Source organism: Stegostoma tigrinum, chromosome 5 (assembly GCF_030684315.1).
Source record: "Stegostoma tigrinum isolate sSteTig4 chromosome 5, sSteTig4.hap1, whole genome shotgun sequence".
NCBI classification, from domain to species: domain Eukaryota; kingdom Metazoa; phylum Chordata; class Chondrichthyes; order Orectolobiformes; family Stegostomatidae; genus Stegostoma; species Stegostoma tigrinum.
The window spans coordinates 99,611,041-99,636,172 of NC_081358.1; the positions used below are offsets into that span (position 1 = coordinate 99,611,041).

At 39.8% G+C, this 25,132-nt stretch overlaps 1 protein-coding gene across 2 annotated transcripts in view; it reads right to left on the reverse strand.

Moving 5' to 3' along the window:
* Nucleotides 1-349: 349 nt before the first annotated feature.
* The window catches only part of LOC125452094 (corticotropin-releasing factor receptor 2), a 228,547-nt gene continuing 203,764 nt past the window's right edge, over nt 350-25,132 (reverse strand). For both annotated transcript variants that reach the window (XM_048530088.2, XM_048530089.2), the window contains 3 exons: nt 18,709-18,844; nt 18,503-18,544; nt 350-7,776 (listed from right to left, as the gene is read on the reverse strand). In XM_048530088.2, the coding sequence (XP_048386045.1) occupies nt 7,636-7,776; nt 18,503-18,544; nt 18,709-18,844 (319 nt within the window). In that variant the 3' untranslated portion in view covers nt 350-7,635. The remainder of the gene's footprint in view (nt 7,777-18,502; nt 18,545-18,708; nt 18,845-25,132) is intronic.

A 25,132-nucleotide genomic window follows, 5' to 3' on the forward strand; every position in this document is an offset into this window, starting at 1 on the left:
GATACATCAGAATGTACAGATTAAAAATATTCCATTGAGATAGAAAAATTCAAGGGGTGGACCCACTTCCAAGGTTAACTAAAAATATTAAAGGTAGTATTAAAGTTAAAGTAAAAGCATATAATTATGTAACAATAGGACACAGGTCAGAAAATTGGACTGAACACAGAAAATAGTAAATAATGAGAGAAAAATATGAGTTTGAGAGAACACGAGCTAAACATTTAATAGCAGACAATAAGAGCTTCTACAACTATTTAAATAAAAAGAAAGTAATTAATAAAGCGTATGTTGACTCTTTTAAAATGAGATTAGGGAATTAAAAATGAAAATAAGGAAATGGCACATGAATTGAATGGGTCTTTTGAGTCACTATGGAGGAAACCAGCAAAATCTCAGTATTAGCTGTCAATTGGAAATTGAAAGGGAGGAGCTTAAGAAAATTATATTGAACAGAGAAGTAACACTTAGGAAATTGTTTGAGCTGCATTTCAATAGGTCCCTAGATCTGGATGGTTTTTAATCTAAAGTTCTTCAAAAAAGTGATTGATGAGATACTTTAATTTGGGAACAGTTCTGTGAGATTGGAAGTAGGCTAACAGCACTCCTCTATTGAAAAAAAGAGATAAAAAGCAGGAGCTACGTGCCAATAAGCTTTCATCTGCGATATGGAAAGCATTCGGCTTATTATTAAAGGCAGTGTAACAGTCATGAGGGTAATGGATATAATAAATAGACAAGATCTTTTCCCCAGGGCAGGGGATTCCAAAACTAGAGGACACAAGTATAAGGTGAGAGGAGAAAGATTTAAAAGGGACCTATGGGGTAACTTTTTCGCGCAGAGGGTGGTGCATGTATGGAAGATGCTGCGAGAGGAATTGGTGGAGGTTGGTAAGATAACAACATTTAGATGGTGGCTATGAATAGGAAGGGTTTCGCGGGATATGGGCCAAATGCCGGCAAATGGGACTAGATTACTTGAGGATATCTGGTCAATGTGGATGAGTTGGACTGAAGAGTTGCCATGCTGTCCAACTGTATGATTCTACAACAGGGCACTTAGATAAATTTGAGGTAATCACGCAGAATCAATATAGCTTTGTGAAAGGGGAATCATGTTACAATGATAGAATCTTACAGTATAGAAGTGGGCCTGCAGCCTATCGAGTCTCTACCGACAACAAACTACTTTAAATCTACACCAGTTCCAGCAATTGGCCCATAGCCTCTAATGTTATGAGATTTCAAGTGTTCGTCCACATACTTTTTAAAGTTTGTGAGATTCCCAGCCTCAGCTACCGTACCTGGCAGTGCAGTCCCACCACCCTTTGGGTGAATAAAGGCTTCCTCAAATCCCCTCAAAACCGCTCAGCTTCTACCTTAAAATTATATCTCCTCATTAATGATCTTGCAACTAAGGGGAACATCTATTTCTATCCACCCTGCCCATGCTCCTCATAATCTTCTACACTTCAATCAGGTCTTCTCTCAGGCTTCTCTGCTCTAAAGAAAACAAGCTCAGTTTATCCAGCCTCTCTTCATAGCTAAGATGCTTCATCCCAGGCAATATTTTGGTGAATCATCTCTGCACCCGATTCAGTACAATCAGATGTGACCTATAGTGCAGTTACCAGACCTGGTTCCAGCTAAGGCCTAACCTAAGTTTTGTACAGTTCCAACATAACCTCCCTACTTTTAGAATCAATGACTGATAAAGACAAATGCCTCTTAACTATCCGATTAATATGTCCTGCCATTCTCAGGATTGATTTAACCAATCTTTTGGCAATCTTTGAAGAAGTAACATGTACCTTGGATAATAGGGAACCAATAGTTGCACTGTACTTAGATATTCAGAGGGAGGTTTGATAATGTGCCACGTCAGAGGATACTGCAGGAATAAACAATCATGGGAGTCAGAAGCAATGTAGTGGAATGGATAAAAGATTGGTTACTGAACAGGAAACAGACAATAAGAATAAATGAAAACCAAAAGAACGTGAATGTTGTGAATCAGGAACAAAAACAGAACTTGATGGGAAAGGGTCAGGGTCAAAAAACCTAATTCATACGTTCATATGACATTACCAAACAATTCAAGTTTTCACAAGATTATTTAATTTGATATTCTGATTTTAAAATATATTTGAAATCAAACCATTTGTATGAATCTTTTCTCCTTGGTTTTGAGTCTATTCATTTTTCATTTACAAATAACAGCCACTATTATTTCAATTCCATATAATTAAATACTTTTCTAACCTTTACAGAGAAACATAATTTACAAACAATAGTAACCTCTTATGTGACCATGACAAAGGTAATCTAACGGACCTTTTTTGCATCCTATAAAAAAATCGACCAGCTAATCCTTCTCCAATATAGAACACAGGCCATTTGTCCAATCGAATCTGCATGGATTCTCCAAAGGACATGCCACCCAGACTCAGTCCAAACCCCTATCCTACCCTTGTAACCCTGCATTTCCATATTTAATCCAGCTACCCTGCACATCCCTAGACACTAAGGGCAATTTAACATAGCCAATCCATTTAACCTGCACGTCTTTGGACTGTGCGAAGAAATCAAAGCACTCAGTGGAAATCCACTCAGGCACAGAGAGAATGTGCAAACTCAACATAAATTGTCACCCAAGGGTGGGACTGAACCCAGATCGTTGACACTGTGAGCAACAGTTCTATCCATTGAGCCACTGTTCCACCCCAGTCTTTCTACCATTCAACTCTTCATTTCTGAGGAAGGGTCACTCAACCTGTAACATTAACTCTGATTTCTCTCCACAGATGCTGCCAGACCTGCTGAACTTTTCTAGCAATTTCCGGTTTTGTTTCTGACTTACAGCATCCACAGTTCTTTTGGATTTTATCTTTTCGCTGTTGTCCAGCCATATGTGACTGATCGCACCTGGTTCCATTCTTGTCTAAGCAGAATCACCTAGAATGGTTTGTGTCCTCACTCCTGTATTGTTACCTCTTGTGTTCCAAAACTGGATTCCCACTTATCGATATGCCGACCTTCAGCCGCATTACCTAAGAACACAGTGTCAGTTTGCGTGTGTGCACTGACGACATTGAGCTCTCCCTTTCACCACTTCTAACAATTCCTTCACAGTATCTAGTTTGTCAGATTGCTTCTGCAACATCCAGTACTGGATAAGCAGAGGTTTCCTCCAATTGAATACGGAGAACAATAAAGTACAAATGTCATTGGTGTGAATTTTCCAGTGGAAGGTGGGGAGGTGGGGTTGGGAAATTGAGAATTGCTTGCCACCTCTTCCATTAGAGAGGTTAGCAATCTGACTGACTAGCAACAATGTCCCACCATGTGGTATCACTGCCCTTGTGGGTTGCTGTAACCAGCAGAGTGGGTCATCCATCTCGAGAGCTCTTTCAGGCAGAATTCAGTGTCGGGCACTGTCAAGACTGCAAGCAACTCCACAAAGAAAGCATCATGCATCCCAGTCTCAGATAAATCTGGGACATTTGGACAGGGAGGGAATTGGACAAACCAGGGTTGGGGGCCAGGGGTGGATAATAAGATTGTAAATGTCAGGAAGTCGGCAACAAAAGGGAGAGGCAATACCATCTTGAGAGACTGCCTCCAACACCTGCAACCAGTGTTGGTAAAAAAGTGACCTGCCCATTTTTATTTGCCCTCTACTACAAAATATATTACAGTGGCAGGTGCAGAAATAACCCTTTATTTGCATCTTTAAATGTGCAGTTAAGGACCTCAAAAGGGCTAAGAATGGATGAGCTAGCAGGTGCCTTACCCACCCACTGTACCATAAATACTTGGTTCAGGGTAAGCTGGAAGGCAGTGGGCGAAGAATCTATCATACTTTGTGTGGCCCCTACCATTAGCAGAAAGTCGATAAAATCCAGGTCATTTTCATTGCAAACTTAGCTCCCCAAATTGATTGACTTTCTTCATTTCCGTGGCCATTATCTGAGGGTGAAATAGACTGTTCACTCCATTAGTGTGATAGTTGATCTATAAATAAGCGTCTGACCACATATCCATGCCACCACTCTGTGCCTGCTTCAGCTTGTCTGCTGTTCATTGGTGACTTTGTTATTACTATCTGTAAACTTGTAATCATTCAAAAGTCAAACTTGCGCCAAGTCCCATTGACATTTAGTTCTCTTGGTTAAGTAACCGACTAATTTTAAAACATCCATAACTTTGAACACTCTATCTTTGTAACCTGCTCCAACTGCACAACCCGATGAGATGCCTACTCTCCTCTATTTTTGCCTCTCAATCATCACCAAGTTTAATTGGTGGTCACAGCTTCAGGTGCCTGGGTTTAAAGCATTGGATTTTTTTAAATCTAAAGAATGCTGCCTCTGAACTTTTCTTTACCTCTTTCAGATGTTCCTTTCTGACCAAGGTTTTTGTTATCTACTCTAATATCTCCACATGTGATGCTATATTTTGTTTATGTATAATGATCCTATGGTGCACCATGGGCATATCATAAGAACTATATAAATAAATGTTGTTGTTGTACCAAGAGAACTCAAACTACCTCCAAAGCAATTGTGTCTTTCTGATAGACTGTGGTTAGTCTACACTTCAACTTAATATAATCATTTGCTCCATAATTCCTTGTTATTCTTACCTATTAAAGTCCTATGGTGCTAACAGAATTTGATGATTTGGATTCATCGTTCTCTTTATTCAGCATGGAGAACAGCCCTATAGTTCCCATGAAGTTCAAAGAGCACAAGTTGTCAATTATAAAATATTAACACAAATAGGACTGCGCTTCCTGAGTTTCGGGTTAAAATGAATATGTCCAAGGGTCATTTGTGGCATTTATCCACAACATGCTGTCTCTAACCTCTTAAAAATTCAGCAAGGCAACATTAAATGGTATGGACATTTCAATAAAATCATGATAAGCTGCTAAAAATACATTTCATGGCTTATATTTCATCCGTAGGTTTATGACTCCAATATTTTGGGTAAAGATCAAAATTAGGGGCCATCAGAATAAAGCAGATACATAAAAATCCAGTTAAGAGTTTGGGAAAAACTTCTTTACTCAGGAAGTGATGAGGATGTAGAACTTGCTATCACAGAGAGAGGGAGGTTGATGCGAATTGTACAGCTGCAGTCGGGGAAATACTAGAGAAGGGTTTGAGACAGTAGCGAACAGTGGATTACACTGGTAGAAATAATTGACAAAAGATGGGAGGAGACTTGAGTTGAGCACAAGCAGCGTATGCACTAGTTAGATTAAATGATCTATTTCTGTACTTTAAACTCTACATAATAGATTCATGACTTTAAGTAGTGAAGATGAGACTTTTCTAAACTTTCATTGTATCTTTATAGCACACCATTAACTACAGTGTTTTTCTAGCATGTGTGGAAAAGGGTCATGACTATGCAAGGTCCATCAAGCAAAACATTGACCTTTTCCTATTTCCGAAAAGGATGGGCAAGACTAACATTCTCAGAAGCTGCCCTCCCGCCACAGAAACAAACATACACCTCCCCAAACCCCCAGGCATGGGACATTGACATTCTGTCTTTGTAAGGTATTTGGTTAGCTGAACAGATTTGGCTTTCCTTTACTTGAGAAGCCAAGGTGAAGGCTAATTGTGCCACATATTGAAAAATGAGATCTTACATTTCTACAGTTCCTTGACACATTTTCAGGTTATGCCAAAATATTTCAGGTGCAATAATGTACTATTAAACTGTGGACCCTTTTGTATAGTCAAACCCCATTGCACATTGCAAGATCCTACAACGACTGACTTGTTTCTGCTGGGTTGATTGTAAGATTAATATTGGTCAGTTAATGAGAAAACCAAAGTAAAGAAAAGGGAATCCAAACCTCAGCTATTTACTTTGCCAGCAGAATGGTGGAGAAAGGGAAGGCTGATTAGAAGCAGTTTGAAATCCTATGAAAGAAAGTTAGAATTGGAGATAAGGCCACAAAACTTAAACACAATCTGGATGTAGGTTAAGAATGTTTGCAACCTAAAAAGTTGCACTGAGCTATTTACATTAGCTTCGATTTACACAACGATCACTGAATATGTGATGTGTAGATGGGTGATGAATAATGTTCATCCTGAACATGCCATGATCAAAGTGCACTCAGTGTTAATCCTTCCAACATTCATCCGTGCTTCATGAAAATTAGCTGTACATGTAAGAGAATGTTACTTAAGTATCCTGACTTTTGATGTGAATATTGTTATGATTGTTAACATTACATATGAAACAAGCCACTTTCAACACTTCAGTACTGCCTTAGATAATTCAACCCAAAAGGCGAACTGCAGATAGGAAATGACAGCTCATATAACAAAGTGTTTAGATAAGATGTGAATTGTCTTGATAAGCATCACTTAGTGGTGAATAGCTGAACAGCAGAGCAACAGAATGATTCTTTTATTTTTCTGTATCTTGTTAGCTGCCACTAACATTGTTGTTGGTAATTCCCTTGGTGTGGTCTCTTCGTGTATCTTTCAAGTTGTTGGTAATCAGGGTTCGATAGTCCTGGTTAGGCTTCAATATTAAGTTTGCAGATTATGGATCAATTCAGATAACCATCTCCAATGTAACGAATGTTCCAGGGCTGAAGATTGAGTAATCATATGTTTTGAAGCATAGAAAAATATCAAGAAGTCAATTCCAAATATTCACTCCATTGGGTTAATTGATTATTAACCAACCATGGTCCAAAGTATTTGACTATTCAGCAAAATAAAACTCATTAAATAGATTAGAAATTATCTGCCTTTGTTTTTACTGTTTGAGCAAGATATGTTCTAGTTAGCACTGCAGAATAAGGACTTCTTTCTTGATTCATAGAACCTAATGATCCATTCATTTTCAATCTATACTGATTCTGGACCAGTGATTTAACTCAAAATTGTTTTAGCCCCGTAGACAACAAACAGAGTTCTGTTGTTTGTCACTGCTGGATACATGTCGCTTGACAGATTAGATGCCCTTTGTATGTATGAGGTTTACTACACCTGATAGGCAGCACAGATAGAATTGGTTGTAAGGCATGGAGCTTGAAACAGACTTTCATTCCATCAAAGCTTCTTTCAAGCTAGACTGATGTTTTGAACATTGAAAGGTCTTGCTGGTAATATTGGAAGTCAACATTTGTTATATTCTGACTCCTTATTCTATAGATTCCCACATGACGATTCAAAACAGTTTTCCAGAAGGAAATTGGGTATTTGTACAGAGAACGGTGATAGAAGATGAAAGCCATGGAATAAAGCTCCGAGACAACTTTTAGTCTTGTCTTGAAGTTGTGACATTCCCCCATGCCAAACTTTGACACTAGGGAAGAGCTGCAAACAGCATCTCTGTTCTACACATGATCGAGATTACTGCTGACTCACAATTCCTACTTTTCCATGTTGATGCTGAATGTTAGAAGGAAAATTAAAGTTTGTTCCACTCCTCAAGAGCAGTTTCATTCTGTTGTGGTGGGCCTTGCATCCTTGGTTCCTCCTGATCACCGTTGCATGTTTTAAATGTGCACAGCAATCCACAAATAAACAAATCACCTCAGTATTGAAGGAAAACATTGTGAAAAACTCAAAGAAAAGAATGCTCAGTGTCCTAGAGTCAGACACCAGTTGTCTGTTTTATGCTGTGAAAACTAATTCTCGTGGGTGAGGTTGGTATTGACATAGCCCGGGCAACTCGAACTCGAAGAGTATGATTGTCTTGCCATCGATGTAATCTCTTCCTTGCAGCAGAACGCACCTGAAAAGAAACAGACAATTTCATTCATATGTTGGGCACCTCTGAACATTTCAACAGCTACATCCTTTGGAAACTGTTACAATTTAATACTCAGGAATAAATAGCAGATATTTGGTTGCATAGATCAATATACATGATGCACAACCTGCACGGTTTTTAGTATCTGCAACACTTAAAGCTTGGAAAAGTAAAGTGCAAAATGTATTTTGTACAGTACACCCTTCTCTACTTCCAATTCTTTCTTCACTGTGGCTTTGCATCTCCAGTATTGCCACATTGCTTCAGTATGACCTCTTGCATGTTGTGAGATTGGGTTTGGTCAGTTTGCTAACTTTGTCGCAATCATTACAAACTTGGAAATTGATTGTTGTGTGGAATATGTCCACTACTTGCTTTACAAGTTACCTTGGAGGCCTTAGCAATTTTGACAGTCAAACTTCTATTAAAACATTCTCAAAGAACTGTTCACGTATGCTGATTTTAACAGGCAATTTGTTGTGTGGATGGGGTTGATAGGAAACCAGTGGCTCTTTTGTGGGTTAAACTTCAGTATTTAATTGAAAAGAGAGAAGATGTGGTGTTTTGGAGGGGATAACACGGTGTGGGATTGACAGGAGCACTGAAGCTCTTTGAGCTTCACAAAAAATTGTTTAAAAAACTGAATAAGGCTGAATAGGTGAGTTTGGACAAGAATTCATTCATGGAATGTGAGCATCACTGGCTAATCAAGATTTTATTATATACCTCTAATTATCACTAAGAAAGCAATAGTGAGCCATTTTCTTGAACCACAGAGATCTAACTTTCAGACAGCATCTACGCTTGGGTTGAAAAGTGGTAAGCAACATTTGTGACCCATAAATAACAGTCCTTGACCATTCCCAATAAATGACTAAATAACCATCACACCTTGGCATTCAAAGACATTGCCATCACTGAGTCCCCACAATCCGAACTGGGGATCACCACTGACTAGAAAATGAACTGGAATCGCCTTATAAACACTGAGGCTACAAGAGCAGGCCAGAGACTAAGAATACTGATACGAATAGCTCACCTCCTGACTCCCCAAAGCCTGTCCACCATCTATGAGTGAGTGATGGAATACTCCATATTTGCCTGAATGAGAGCAGTTCCAACAACTCAAGAAGCTTTATACCATCCAGGACAAATTAGCCTGCTTGTTTGGTACCACACGCACAAACTGAAGTTCATTAGCAATGAATGCATCACAGAAGTTCATCCAAGATCCTTTGATAGCACTTTCCAAATCCACGACCGCAACCATCTAGAAGGACAAAGGCAGCAGATACCACCACCTGCAAGTTCCCCTCAAGGGCCACTCCCATTTTGACTCAGAAATACAACACTATTCTTTCAGTGTTACCAAGTCAAAACCTCGGAATTATCTGATAACATTGTGGGTTCATCCACGGCTCATGGACTGCAGTGGTTCTAGAACGTAGCTCACTATCACCTTCTGAAAGGCAACTTAGGATGTGCAATAAATGTTAACTCAGCCAGTTGCACCCATGTCCCACATTCCATAAGTGAATTAAATAAAGGTCCACATTGTTCCCAGTACTGTTAGGAACTGACGCCACCATAGTGAAGAAATAGATAGATTTCTGAGTCAGAATGGTGTGTATGGATTGGGCAGAAATGTGCAGTTAGTGATATTCCCATGCATTTTCTGCTGTCTTCCTTCTAGATGGTAGAAGTTATAGGCTTGGAATGTTCTGTCAAAAGAGGATTAGTGAAATGCTTCAGTGCGTCTACAGATGGCATACACTAGTGGCACTGTGTACCAGTAATGGAGGGAATGATGAGTTAATGTGGTGGATGGAACTTTGATCAAATGGGCTGTTTTTTCCTGCTTCAAATACAGTCAGCTATGTTTTTTCCAGTTGTGCACTGGATTGCCCGAACATTGAGATTGAGAATATTCGTAAAGCCTCCTTAGCTTTTAAGGTGTCCACCACTATTCTCCACTAATGTAGCAGGATGCGGAACTATGATCTGATCTTTAAGCTTAGCTCTACATATTGTACACTGCTTCAATTGTGCAGCAAACATGATCAAATGCTTGTCAAGAATGTAATCTTGTGTTGCAGCTTCACCAGATTGGCACCTGAATTTTACATTTACCTGGTGTTCCTCTGGGCATGTTCTGCAATCTTAATTAAATCAATGTTAGTCTCCTAGCTTGAAGGTAATGATATTAGGAATGTGCTGGGCAACGAGGTCTTGACAGATGGAATAGCTGGGGCTGTAGACATGACTGCAAACTAATTAGAGGGAGGACAGTTTGAGACAGGGGAAATATAGGCTTAAAAAGCAAGGGCATATGGCAGCATTAGAAGATAGCAATTTCCATGACATCTAGAGTGGGATAGGAAGGGACAATGTGTGCAAAAATAAAAAAACAGCAATAAATAGGATCAAAGGGGGAAAATTAGTTAAAAGATAAAATTAATGCACGTGGTACTCAGAAAAAAATACATTGGCAGTGCAAATTTAGGGCATGATCTTATAGTCATTACAGAAACATGGCTACATGGAGATCATAGCTGGGAACTAAATATTCAGAGGTGACTGCTTCTTCTAAAGGACAGGCAAGAGGGAAAGGGTGGTGGGATAGTATTGTTAGTGTGGATAGAATAAGTACGATAGCAAGAAATGGTCTAGGATTGGAAGTTCAAAGAAACTAACAGGAGCTGAAAAGTTGTTTAAATGGAGCAAAACTGCAGACAGCTACAGAACAGAGAGATTTGGGAACCTGCATCCATGAATCACATAAAAAAAACTAATAATTAAATCTAGTGGGTAAGAGAGAAGATAAATAAATGCTGGCCTTTATTTCAAAGGGAATACAGTATAAAAATAGGGAGATTTTAATTAAACAATTCAAGGTACTCGTCAGACTACAACTAGAATACTGTGAATACTTTTGACTCCTTATCAAAGAAAAGATATAGTCGTATCAGAGGCAGTCCAGAGAAAGTTCAAAAAGTTGATGCCAGGTATGGAGGGACTGTTTTATGAAGATACGCTGAGTTCTATAGCCTGTAATGTTTGGAGTTTAGAAGACAGAGGGTGGACTTTAGGTGTGGATAGGGTTGATAAAGAAAGGTTGTCTTCTTTGTTGGAGAGTTTAGAAACACAGGGCATAATCTCAGAGTAAGAAAACACGCTAGTGAATGAATACCCTACCTGTTTAGCAGTTCTTGAGTGAACTGCTTCAGCCTAGTGAATCAGCCTAAGGAATCCTTGTGCTCTCTCTCCACTGCCATTATATATTTTCTTAAATATAGGAAACAAATTTGTACACAGTATTCCAAATGTGGACTCAACAACATCCTGTAGCGTTGTAACAAAACATCCCTATTTTTAAACTTCCATCCCTTAACACAAGATGCTGCTGAAATTGCTGGTTTCTATAGCATTTTCTGTTTTTATTTCAGATTTCCACAATCTTTAGTATTTTGCTTTAACACTTCACTTGGATTAGACAGTTTTTCTATTTTGAAGACTGGGTCCTTCTACTTCATCTAATTTTATCTTATATACATCACTATTCACTGATTTAGTGTTACATTGGCAACATGCCTATCTCTAGTGGGGACAACGACAAAGAACAGAGGAAGGTATGAAGAAGGAAGTCAGATGTCCAGCTATGAACTGTTAAGGCCATAAGACCTAAGGAACAGAAATAGAGTAGACCATTCAGCCCCTCAAGCCTGCTCTATCGTTTAACAGGATCATGGTTGATCTGACATTCCTCAAGTCCGCTTTCCTGCCCTTTTCCATAATGATTAATTCCTTTATGGATCAATAATCTAGGCATCTCAGCCTTAAATATACACAAGGACTCTGCTCTCAGGTCTCTCTGTGGCAAGGAGTTCCAAAGACCCTCTAAGAGAATAAATTCCTCCTTGCTGCAGTCTTAAATGGCACATTTTTATTCTAAGAATCCTATATGTTTCAATGAGATCACCTCTCATTCTTCTCAGCTTCAATGAGTAGAGTCCTAGCCTGCTTAACCTTGGTTCATAGGACAATCTGTCCATACCAAGGATCATTCTAGTGAACTTTCTCTGAACCTCTTCCAATGAAAGGATATTTTTCTTAAATAAGGGGGCCAAGACTGGTCATATTACTCCAGATGTAGTCTTACCAGCACCTTGTACAGTTGCACTAAGACTTCCCTACTCTTATGCTCCAACCCCCTTGAAATAAGGGCCAATGTTCCATTAGTCTTGCTGGTTACCTTATACACCTGTGTGCTGGCTTTCTGTGTTTTGTGCACAAGAACCCCCAGATCTCTTTATGTTGTAGCTTTCTTTTTTCTGTTACTGGTGATTTTACAACCCTGTTGGCAATAGAAAGGTCAGTGAGGAGTCTGCCAGCATCACTGAGGTGTCATCTAGCTTTCTCCCTCTTCAACAGCTGGAAGGGCTTCTTTTGCGCATCCTCAATGGCCACGTGGTGATAGCTTTCCACTACTGCTGGAGGGTTCACTAAGACTGCTTCATGGGTGCTAGCATGTCAAAAGACTTTCATGCTGGTCTTTTGATGGTTCCTCACGCTGCAGGCTCAGCAGCAGCCACCTCCACATCTGCTTTTGCTGAACTGCTGGCCCTCTGACTGGGACGGCATCTCGACTAGGTAGGTCCCCATCTTGAATTTGATAATGGTTCTACTGATGTTATAACCCCCCGTCTTGTGGGCACAGGGGTGTGCTGGATCCTGGTGGCTGAACTGACAGGAAAGCAATAAAATTCGGGAAAAGAATCATGTTGGCACATTAGCCAAACCCATGTCTCCATAGAAAGACTTAATTTGTTGTCACTAATTGCTTCACCCCTTCCACCATTTCAGCATATTCCCTCTTATGTTCATTCTTATTATATTCTCAGAGTCCCTCTTTGCTCATTTTATTCCTTTTATAAGACCTCCTGTGCACCTTCTATATTCAGCTTGGTTCTCTACTGTATTACTTCTTTCACCATTGTTTTCAACTTTCATTTTCTCGTTCATTTTATTTTAAAGAGTTTTGTATGTCTTTTTGTTCTGCCCTATGGAAAAATAACTATTTGGTAAACTATCTGTTCTATAAAGGCCTCTTAGTGTTCTATCGATTTTTAATTCCAATTTACCTGGGCTGAATTATTTTCCAAATGATTGAAAGTAACTTTCCTCTGGGTAATTATATCTAGATTTTGAATTTTTTTTTGATAAATTTTCTAAACCTGCTGACATTATGATCACAATTTCTCTTCTTCTCCATCCCCACTGAAATATGCTCCATTTGCCCTACTGTATTTTCCAGGATTACATCTAGTGTTGCTTCTATCCTTATTGGGCTGAAAGATACCAAGCAAGAAAGCTCTCTTGTATAAATTTCACAGGATTTCTTCCTCAGCTTTGCTCTTTGCATTGTTGGTATCCCAGTCTATATTAGCATAACTGAAGTTCCCCACTAACACAGCATTTCTGTATAATTTTCCTGCATATTTGCTCCCTTATCTCTTCTTTACTGTTCTGAAATTGATCGGTGAAAGAGCTCTTCTATTGTTGCTACATTTTGAACAGGTATTTTCTGGCTTTGGCCCTTCAACTACATCACCTTTCACCAGACTGATAATAGTTTCTTTGATCAATACTGTCAGCATCTCTTACTACTCTTTATCCATCCCAATCTTTCCTGAATAGCTTTTTACCAGGTATATTAAATACAAATTCCTGCCTTTCTTTAGTCCAATTATTCCCATTATATTGCGTGATGATGTGATGACAAGTGTCTGCCCGTCACTAACCTTATTTGTTTAGAAGCAGAACTCATCAAAATACAATTTTATAGTGAATCGGCACTAAAATATTTGACAGATGGATGGAAATCAGACTCCAAATCTTATTTTGCATTCTTATTTCCCATATTCGTGAATGATAATATGCAAATTTAAGCCAACCTGGCTAGTTCCAATAGAGTAATTTCAAGTTAGATTCATGTTTTGCACCACGTGTAATTTTATACCCCATTGAAGTCAATAGAGAATAAAATTGGAATAGGCATCCACTCTTTTCTAATAGTTGGATCAAGTTAAAATTCCCTGAAAATCTCTGAAAATCTGTGAGCAGTTAACAGTGAAAAGGATTCATTGTATCAATTTAACTCATCCAGAAACTAGAAGGAGTAAGCAGTAAATGTAACTAGAAATGAATGTCGACTAAATGTCAATTTGCAGTGCTTCAATGTTAGAAATAGCCAGCTAGGTCTCCAGTGACTTGTTCTGTCATTATATTTGGATTGCTTCTTGTGAATGTTCATAATGCGATTTTACAGAATTACAACTGCTATTGAGCATCATATATAATTGGGTTTTAACTTCATGTAAATAGAGTTCTCAGCCTTTCACTGACAGATTATTGAGGTCCACAAAATCTACAACATTTCATTACTAATTCATTATTTCTCCTGAGTGCATATAAATTCCTGCAACAGTCGTTCATTCCTTTCTGGCACAAAAATGAAACAGGGAAGATGACCCAGCTGTAGCAAGGGAAATTAGCGATAGCATTAGATCCAAGGAAGGCAAATACAAATTTTTTGGAAAAAGCTACAGACATGAGGGATGGATCAGTTTAGATCTCAATAAAGGACAACAAAGCGAATGATTAAAAGGCTAAAATACACCATGACAGTAAGCTTGAGGTGAACACAAAAACTGATCATAAAACTCATAGGTATGTAATGAAAAAGATTAGTGAAGGCAAATATAGGACTCTTACAATCAGAAACAGGGGAAATTATAATGAAGGGGTAAAGAGATGACAATTTTCACAAAGGAAGGCTTGACACAACCTTCCAAAAACGTTGGGAACACAAGGTCTATTGAGAGAGAAGAGCTGAAAGAAATCGATATTAATGGGAAAATGCTGTAGGGGAAATTAATAGGATTAAAGGCAGATAAATCCCCAGGGTCCGAACACGTAGGTCCCAGAGTAGTTAAGGAAATAGCTCTAAAAATAGTGCAAGCCTTGGTGCAAGATTCCTGGTTTTTAGGACAGTTCTTATGGATTGGAGGGTAGCAATTATAATCCCACTATATAAAGAAAGGGTAGAGAGAAAGCAGGGATCTGATGGAGCAGTTAGCCTGACATTGGTAGTGGAGAAAATACTACAGTTCAGTGTAAAAGATTTAATAGCTGACCACTTGGAAAAGAGTAGCAAGATCTAACAGAGTTAGCATGAACTTACAAACATGAAATCATAAAAGCCAAGAGAACTGTGGATGCTTGTAAATCAGGAACAAAAACAAAGTTGCTGGAATGGCTCAGCAGGTCTGGGCAGCATCTGTGGAGGAGGAAACAGAGTTAACGTTTCGGGTCTGGTGACCGAGGAAGGGGAAGCTGAGCATTTCCAAGAACTTTGGAATAATGAAATCATGTTTGACAAATCTATTGGAATCGATTGGATGTAACTAGTAGATTTGATTGGGGAGCTAGTGAATGTGATTTATTTGAACTTTCAGAAGGTTTTTGATAAGTATCGCATTTGAGATTTGCATGTAAATTAAAGCTCATGGAATTGTGGGTAGTTACTGACATTGATAGAAAACTAGTTGGCAGACAGCAAATAAAGAGTAGGACCCGGTCTTTTTCTGAATAGCAGCCAGTGACTAATGGGGTAGCACAGGGATCAGTACTTGGACTGCTATCACTTTTATATGAGGGAACTAAATCTAATATCTCCAAGATTGCAGGCAACACAAAGCTGAGCGTGAGGGTGAACTGTGAGAAGAATGCAGAGTTGCTTCAGTGTGATTTGGACAAGCTGAGTGAGTGGGCAAATGTATGAGTGGACAGATGAAGTATTGTGTAGGATGAATGTCAGAACATCTATTTTGGTGGAATAAAAAAGAAGGATTATTACTAAATAGTAACAGATTTGGAAAGGGAGGAGGTTCAACAAGACCTGGTTGTCCACCAGACTCTGAAATTGCTGCATTCGGGTGATGAAGAAGGGAAATGGTAAATTGGTCTTCATAGTGAGAGGTTTAGAGTACCAGAGCAGTGATGTCTTGCTGCAAATATACAGGGCCCTGGTGAGACCACATCTGGGGGTATTGTGTGCAGTTTCGATGTCTTTAGTTGAGGAAGGATTTTCTGTCAGTAGAGGGAGTACAACAAGAGATTCCCAGACTGATTCCTGGGAAAGCAGGACTAACATATGAAGGCAGTCAGGACCATATTGTGGACTAGTCAGACAGTATGACTGTGACTCTATATTCACTTGAGTTTAGAAGAATGAAGGAGGATGTCATAGAAATCTATAAGATTCTAACTGATCAATATAGAGGATGATCCTAAAGGCTGGGGAGTCTAGAAACGGGAATCATAGTCTAAGGATATTGAGTAGGCTACTTAGAACTGAGATGAGGGGAAATGTCTTCACCTAGACAGCGGTGAGCCTATGGGATTCACTGCCACAGAAAGCGGTTGAGATCAAAACATTGAATGTTTCCAAGGAGGAGTTAGATATTGTTCTTTTGGCTAATGGGGTCAAAGGGTATGGGGAGAAAGTGGGAACAGGATCCTGAGTGGAATGACTGGCCATGATCATATTGCATGGCAGAGCAGGCTTGAAGGACTTAATCACCTATTCCTGCTCTTATTTTTTTCTATTTCCCTGTTTCTATGTGATTTAATCTTGTATCCTAACGTCTTATGTGGGGCTTTAATAAAAGCTTTGTTAAAATCCAAATACACCACATCCGCTCGTTCACCTTTATCTATTTTACTAGCCACATTCTCAAAAATCTCATCTATGTCTGTCAAATATTACTTCTTTTTCATAAATCCATGTGGGCTTTGTCAAATCCAATTGATAGCTTCTTTATCACATCTTTTATAGCATTCTGTATCATTTACGCCATGTCTGTATCCGTTCCTATCTTACCACATGTCATTCTTTTAACTTGTCACTCTCCACTTAAATGTCAAAAGACCAGCATCCCTTGTGCTTGCTGTGCACCCAGACAAGCTCTGTCAACCTGGAGCTGCCTTATATGGCTCTTGACATTTGTCCCAGATGGAGCAGACATGGGGAAATTGGTGCTTTGATCATTGGACAAGGAGCCAGAGGTCCTGCTGGACCGAACGGTGCTAACATTGGAATCTCTATCTCCCCTGGCATCATCGATGGAAGCCACAATTTCAGACCATTTTGGCCTGCTCCATGATTGCTACCTGCTTTAAAGCAGTTTCATCCACCTGGAGGAATGCACGACGCTGTCGTAAGAGGGTAGTGACCTTTGCCACTCTGGCACAATAAGCAACTCTCTCTTCAATTTGATACCTCACATTCACCCTGTGTCTGCTTCTTTATCTCCTTTACATCAAAACTCACATTCTGCAAGATACTGCCTGCAACATCGCCCCTCAATCGCTCTCACTGACCTCAACAATATAACTCTACTTGCCTTCTGTAATGTCTACTCACTTGACACACATCCCCACTTGCACCAAACTTAATAGCTGCACCAACCACATTCATCTCCCTTAATACCCACTTTGCTGTCATCCCAGGAAGAGACCATACCCCAATCAAGCTCAAAGAATCAAAATGAGACAAGGACTGCCTGTCACTCAATTTCCCACACGTTTTGTGGAAATCACCCCGATTGTGACTAAAGGCCATTGTGCCAGCCCCTGAAGTGCATGGGAAGCTGCCCTTCACTCACTGTGCAGGAAATCTCTGAACAATGGCTTGATTTGACTATGGCCAGAGTTAGCACTCTGAGGAATGTGAGCAAACAGCTTGGAGATACAACCTCATCCAGTCCAGGAACTGGGCGTGTGTCATCCTTGCTGCAGCATTACAATGGGCACTACCAGTACAGCCCAATGTGAATCAGTGAAATGTGGGAGTGACCTGCTGGAGAATCAAAGATATGCCATGAGGATGTCAGAATGTGGGATGCACATAGCCACGGTGCATTCTCACAGATGTTGGTGCCTGATGGCCAGTGTGTAGACCTTTGGATGAAGTGGCCAGATATCTACTCTGATTTCCATGTCAGGGCAGCTCAATGTCTAACTTGCTTGGTGCATTTGGTAAAGTAGTTAGTAGCTATATATTAATGAGGTGAATTTTGCCGCTAATAAGTTGTTTATCAACTATAGTCCCCTTTAATTGGCATCTCGCTGCTGCTTAGTGAGAAACTCGCTTTACCATTCATCAAATATGATGCGGCATGCTCCCGACTTTGAGACAAGCCTCACTGAATTTCTTGTTTGCATCTGCAACACTAGCTAATCTCACCATAGCCCATTACGCAGACTCCAATACAATTCCGCCCTCTGTCTCTGCTCCTTGTGATTGTAGACAGTGGCCCATTCTTAATATTTCCTAATCTTCACAACTCAGTGTTATGGGCAAGTGTTTACAGCTATAATTCAGAATAAAAGTAAAAAGAATTGGAAGAAAATTTGAGTTGAAATGTTACTGTTAGACTACTATTGTGAGTGGGCAAATGCAAAATATATTGGAGTGACATTCCTTCTTCTTCCAGTTTGTTGCAGACTTTAACTCATTTGTCACAAGCATGTTAGACTTTCTGCCTTCAACAAATTTAAAATTTCAAAATGAAAAGCTGCTGTAAAATTATTTATAGCCTTCACTGCTATCAAGTTATTTTAGAAGAAATCACGTCTAACTTACCTCACCATTCAGGAAACAGTAAAACACAGAGACAAAGAAACCCTGTTAAAAAAAAATGGTCTGGGTGAATTTGACAGAAAATTGTATCAGTAACACTTTACAAAACACTTCAATTACATAAAACTCAAGGAAAACATTATTCACTTGTCAAATTGCATTAGGCACATCGTTAATAAACAATCAGTACATTTTGCCAGATAACTCACCTGGAAGGATTGCAGAAATGAATTAAAGTAAATGAAAACGATTTGTGAGATGTCATCTTCACCTGGATTGACGAAGAACAACATGTAAGTGATGCCAAGAAGGGGTAACAGAACCAAAGTTGCCTTCACTGCTTTCCTGTGGAACAGATGATGAAAGGATAATGAACATCTTACTTATTAAGAATCAAGGTAAAAGTCAGCGACTTAATAATTAAATGTATTTTGGCCAGGTGCCACCTTTGGATAGTTAAGGTTGTGTTAGGCTATATTAGTTACAGACAAGAATAATTTGCATTGAAGCTACACTTACAGAGTAAATTATGTATCACTATCTATGGTCATGGGCTGACAACAGAACTGCCTATGTGAGACTCCCTGGAGAAGATAACTCATTGAAAATTTACCAAAGAAAATAAATGACATGTTCATAATCACATTACTGCTTGTAGGAGTTTTCCATGTGTAATGTGGCTACTCTGTTTCTAATATTATAATAATGACTAAACTGTAGAAATATTTAATTGGCCATAAAGTACTCTGGGATTTTAAATGGTTATGAAAGGGAATCCATAAATGGAAGTGTTTCTTTTCCTTTTAATCCACAGTCAATTCAGACCTTGGTAATGCATTTCTGTTCAACATTTAATGCTGGTGAGAAGTGTTTTGCCCCCATGTGAAATCCACTTTGCTTTACTTTTGTGATGTGAGAATTGTTAAGCGTTTAGAACATCATGTGACCCAGCCTGAAGAGTCAACAATGCCCCACAATCCCTTGTAGCACTGCAAATGTGTCCACTTCAGCCGTAGATTTCATCATAGAAAATCTATTTCATTCTAATCTATCATCACAAGGGCCAAATGAAACAAGGCAATAGTCAAACCACAGCTGGAAAACTATGAACAGTTTTGGTCCCCGCATCAAGAGAATCCAATAGCAGCATTGTAGGGAATCCAAAGAAGGTTCTAGAAGTTGATTCTGGATATGGGTGGAATTTTCTTATGAGAGGTTGAGTAGATTGGGCTTGTACTCATTGGATTCAGAAAAATGAGAGGAGGCCTTTTTGAAACAAATCAAAGTCTTAGGTGGCTTTAGAGGATAGATATGAAAATGGTGTTTCCTTTAATGGGAGTGTCCAGGACTTGAGTCATAACCTCAAAATACAGGGTTGTACTTCTAAAACAGAGACGAGGAAGGAATTCCTCTAAGAGGGTTGTGAATCTTTGAATTCTTTTCCACAGAGGGCTGTCAAGGCTGGGTTGTTAAGGTTATTCAAGGCTTAGGAGATATTTAATCAGTAAGGAATCAATGGCTATGGATTTAAAGCGTTAGAGTTCAGAATTATCAAATCAGCCATGATCTCATTGAATGATGCAGCAGACTCAACAGCTGAATGGCCTCCTTATGTTCAAGTATCTAATGGTTTTACGGTAATGCCGCAGTAGTGGAAGAATACAGTCTAAGCAATTGAGGAGATTGGTGTTAGATGTTCAGTGGAACATTAGGAACACAGGAGTAAAAACTGGTCATATAGCCCCTTGTGTTTATTACGCTGTTCAATGAGGTCATGGTTGATAATGCGATCCCACACCATTTACCACTTTCCCTGTGGGCACCAGCCACCTATACCCATCATTCATGCGCATTGACATCTGACATTTGTCAATCCCCGAAGACCATCATGGTGCCTCTGCGATCTACTTGCAGGCCACTGAGAAACCTTAGACTTGCAATAAAGGATGCATAGGCAGCAGGATGCGGAGGAGTTGCAGGGAGCAGAATTAGTCATTCGAGGACATTGAGGAAGCTCTCTTTGTGATGGCTTAACTAATCATAGAAACATAGGAATAGGAGTAGGTCATTCAGTCTGTTGACTCTGCCCCGCCATTGAAAATTGTTCTTCATCTTGGACCTAAGTTGTGTCCTTTCATTTTTAAATTCTGCCCTCTTCTTCTAATGGTACTGCATCACCAGTCGTCTTTCTATCAATTTTATTAGAAACATCTTCAAAACACCTCAACAAGCTTGTCAAACATAATTTCCCATCCACAAATTCATACTGTCAACGGCTAATCATTTCATTACTATTCAAGTGTCTCCTTTGGGAAATAAACAAAGCAGACAGATCCTGATTGATATCTGTTTCCAGTAGTTGCTTGCTGGGTGCAGATGACCGTCATGGACTCATGCCAGCATTTTTGGCTGCCTACGATAATATCAATATTACTTTTCTGAGGGTCTCTATGATACCATTCTACAACTGGCTGCCTGGTGTTCCACGTTCTCAAAGCAGAAAGAGGCTAAACCTCCCATCATCCCCTTGTTTGAGAGTGAAACCTCACGCTGCAGCAGGAGGAGAGCTTCATCATGAATACCAGGATGGAAAATGGAACACATCAATAAAGTTGTCAAATGATCCTTGAAAAGTGCAATATCCCCACCGACTCAAGGGAATTTCTAGCCTAAGCCCACTCAAAGAAGTATTCATTGGAGGTGCCAATCATATGTGTCAGGCTCAGATGAATGCCAAGGGTGAATAGTGAAAGGAGTGCACAAAATCCCTTGCATTCTGCAAACCTGGTTCAGCAAACAGTCCTGCCCTGCCAGTCACATGATTTTCAGATCCAGTGTAGGGCTACTCAGTTACCTCAGGATCCCCCAAACTGGAGTGGGATCCTGCGGGACTGCCCAAGAAGAGGAAGAACCACATCTACTCTTCAATTGGATTGACTCAGTTAGTTCGTTGGCCAGCTGACGTGTGATCAAGCATCCACTGTGGCTCTGAATGAAAATTCAATGGCAGATATTCGGCAGATTAATGTCCACAGTTGCTTTTCTGCTGATGATCCACCAACACCAATCTCAGTCTGCTCCTTGTTTTCAATCTTCAGTTCAATTCTCATGAATTGCATTTGGGCAAAGCTTCCTGCTGCCACATTTCAGCATTTCTCTATATCAATATCAGTATTTAAACTAAAGATTGCAATATTAGTTGAATAAATTTATAATGTAATTGCACCCACACAGAGAGAAATCTTCCCCTGTCCCATGGGGCAGGCGCAGTATTTTCTGCACCATTCTACGCCACAGTACCATTCGGCCAACTTGCTTTACAAGAGTAAACAACAGAAATTACCTGAAAAATCATGAGACACCACCTACAAAAATAAAGTTTTTTTTACATAATGGAGAAGCATTCAGAGTAGCCTGCTGCTTGGATGGAACCAAATGTGCGTTACCCTGAGGTTGAGTGGATTTCAGCAATAACCAAATTCACTGATAGATACATTGTCCCTTATAGTTCGCATTAATCTCTCAAAAAACACTCTCATATCTTTGAATAGTTGGTGCTTTTAATATTCTGCTGAGATCGGCTTCTTTGGACTTGAAATGATTTACACAGTACAGTGACATTTCCAGAGTGGTGTAAAAAAAGAGAGAATCATTCAGAGTAATGACATGTTCAGTATGAATCTCACTCAACCTATGACTGTGCTCATCTGGCTGTAGATGAGTATGTGTTAAATCTGATTCCATTAGCCTCATGAATATTTTTCATTAAATTTAATCTGCTGAGTACTGAGTGTGCATTGTAGTTCTGGCATCATGGATATTTTTCTATAAAGTGGAAATCTGAATCTCTCATATGTCTATTAGAACCAAAGAAAGAAGGTCAAAGTCAGACCAGTGAAGAAATATCATTTTCCAAAGCAAGAAATGGTATGATATCTCCATAACATTCAAAAGTTATCTAGGGAACGCAGAAGGGGTCTCTCATTTGAGACAGCGATGAGAATTCCTTCTCTCAGAGAGTTAGTCTTTGGAATTCTCTGTCCCACAGTAAGCAGAGGGTGGGGACTAGGTCATTAAGTATATTCAAGACCAAATTAGACAGAATTTTCATTGAAAGAGTGGTAAAGAGTTATAGGTACAGACAAGAAAGTAGTGTTAAGTCCAGGCAGCATCAGAGGAGCAGGAAAGTTGATGTTTCAGGTTGGGAAGGGTTCTGACCCAAAATGTCAGCTTTCCTGGTCTTCTGATGCTGCCTGGCCTGCTGTGTTCCTCCAGCTCCACACTGTGTTATCTCTGACTCCAGCAACTTCAGTTCTTAATATCTCTGAGTGTTAAGTCCATATAAGTTTAGCTTATTAACTGATGGAGTGAGCTTGAGGAGTTAAATGGCCTGTTCCTTCTCCTGTATCTCATGTTCTTGTGTTCTGTTCTTACCATAGTCATCATTAGCAAAACAGTTATTTTTGCCTCTCCCTTAGTTGCTCTGAGTAATGTGCTTGGCCAATTTCAAGGCAGTCAGGAGTCAGCTGCATTGGGATATAGTAGCAAAGAGTTATAAGTACAAACAAGAAAGTAGTGTTAAGTCCAGGCAGCATCAGAGGAGCATTGGACCACTAGTGAAGACAGAAAGAGAAGCAGAAAGCATTGGAAATCCTCAGCAGGTCTGGCAGCTTTAATGGGGAGGAAAGCAGAATTATGAGGTGCAAACACTGCACCAGGCTGTTCTGAGCTAGGAGATGGGTAGAACACTTAATTGGATGAGGCAATGACTTACTCAGAGCTACAACATGGGCATCCCCACCAGGGTTAATTCCTGGGCAAAAAGGGCTATGTTCGACTTTCTCATCACACTGACAACTAAGGCCCTTAACTGGCCAATTAAGGGTCACATTGGGGCCTCAGTGTCTCGTGAGTGGGATTACCCAAGGGAGGGGCAGTGCTCAATCCAAGGTGCTCCAAGGCTGATCAAGAGACTGGATATTGGATAAGGGAGTACCACACTGCACTTTCTTCCCATCTTTCCATGACCCCAAACCTGAGACAATCCCTTTCACAACCTCCACACATCACTTACCTTTGCCTTTGGCCCTCCACAATCCTGAGCCCCCAGGGGGTGCTCTACCAAGTGCAGCCGTGACCTACTCTGTGGTAAAGCTGAATGAAATAATGGTAAATCTCTGATTGGCTGGCAGCTCTCGCTGGACAGAACTTGCATGCCCTGGATCTTGGTGGTCATGGGGTTGTTGTCGGGGGGCAGCGCGTGGATGAGGAAGTGTGGGTCTCTCACCGACTCTCCACCTGACAGATGAGACTGCTGCTGCCTCAACAAGATACTGCCTGATATGTTAAAGACATTGATGAGCCAGTTCAACTGGCTTTGTCGAAATATTTTGACAGCATCCACTTTTTATTTCAAGATATTTTTAACAGAATACAAATGCTTAATCTGTCTTCTGTAGATCTTCCTGCATTAACATTCAAATTGCATTTTTTTTCAGTAAAACATGCTCTCTGGTGCCCAGTTTGAATTTCACCAGAGTTGCATAGCTCCTGACTTCATTACAGCCTTGTCCAAACATGGACAAAAGAGCTGAACTCCAGAAGTGAGGTGAAAGTGACATTAAGGCCACATTTGATTGAGTGTGACATCAAGGGAGGTCTATCAAAACTGGAGTAAATGGAAATTAAGATGTAAACTCAGTCAAATTTTGATATCATCCACTGATGATTTGTAGTTAGAGATAGGGAATAAATGTTGGCCCATTTTTTTTGAGGTGAGCAACAAGGGATAGACAATAAATGCTGGCCCACATCTTTTTGAAGTTGAGTCTTTAAATTAGCAGTGGTGGAGAACTCACTATTAATCTTAAGGAGAAGAGAAACTTGTCTTACGCAAGATGTAGTTTTATTACGTGATAGCAATAGATACACGTTACTTTAACTAATATGGCACTATGTCAAAGACAATCAAGATTAAGAGATGACACATCTGACTCAATTGATACCTTGTGCTTGACTGCTTTTCCCCACCTAAAGACTATGCAACACCATCGGATTCAACAGAGCCTGATGTAGCCTCCATATTAAATTTTTTACAACTGTAACCTTATAGAACACCCTCCACTGGGTGCCGTTATACTGAGTGCAAAGGTATATTGAAAAGTTTTGAAGTGTTGAAAATCCAACATAATCCAAATAACCTCCTGATCTAAGCAGGGTCTGTTTCGAGGTTTATAGGAAACCCTAATGGACTGAGCAAGTTAACAGATATCACAAGCAAAGGGATGATTTATTCAAGATTTTTCCGATATTCTGGGTTTCCTGAATTGTCTGAAATGCATTATAGTCATAAAATTGACAGCACGGCCAAGATTAAAGCAGCAGTGGATGGCGCAGGCAGGAATCCTTTAAATTATAAAATTTCCATACCTGGAGAAAGGCTTTTGCTCACAGAACTAATTCCGACAGCATGTTTTTAATGCTTTTGATATCATCTCCAATGCTTAGAAGGACACTTCTGCTGTGTTATTCTTGACTGTGAGCTGTCAGTTTCTCAGTCTCACTGGAGAAACTCTGCAACGCTGCTTCGGATTTCCAATGCTGATCCAAAGCAATAGTATCAGTGACATATCA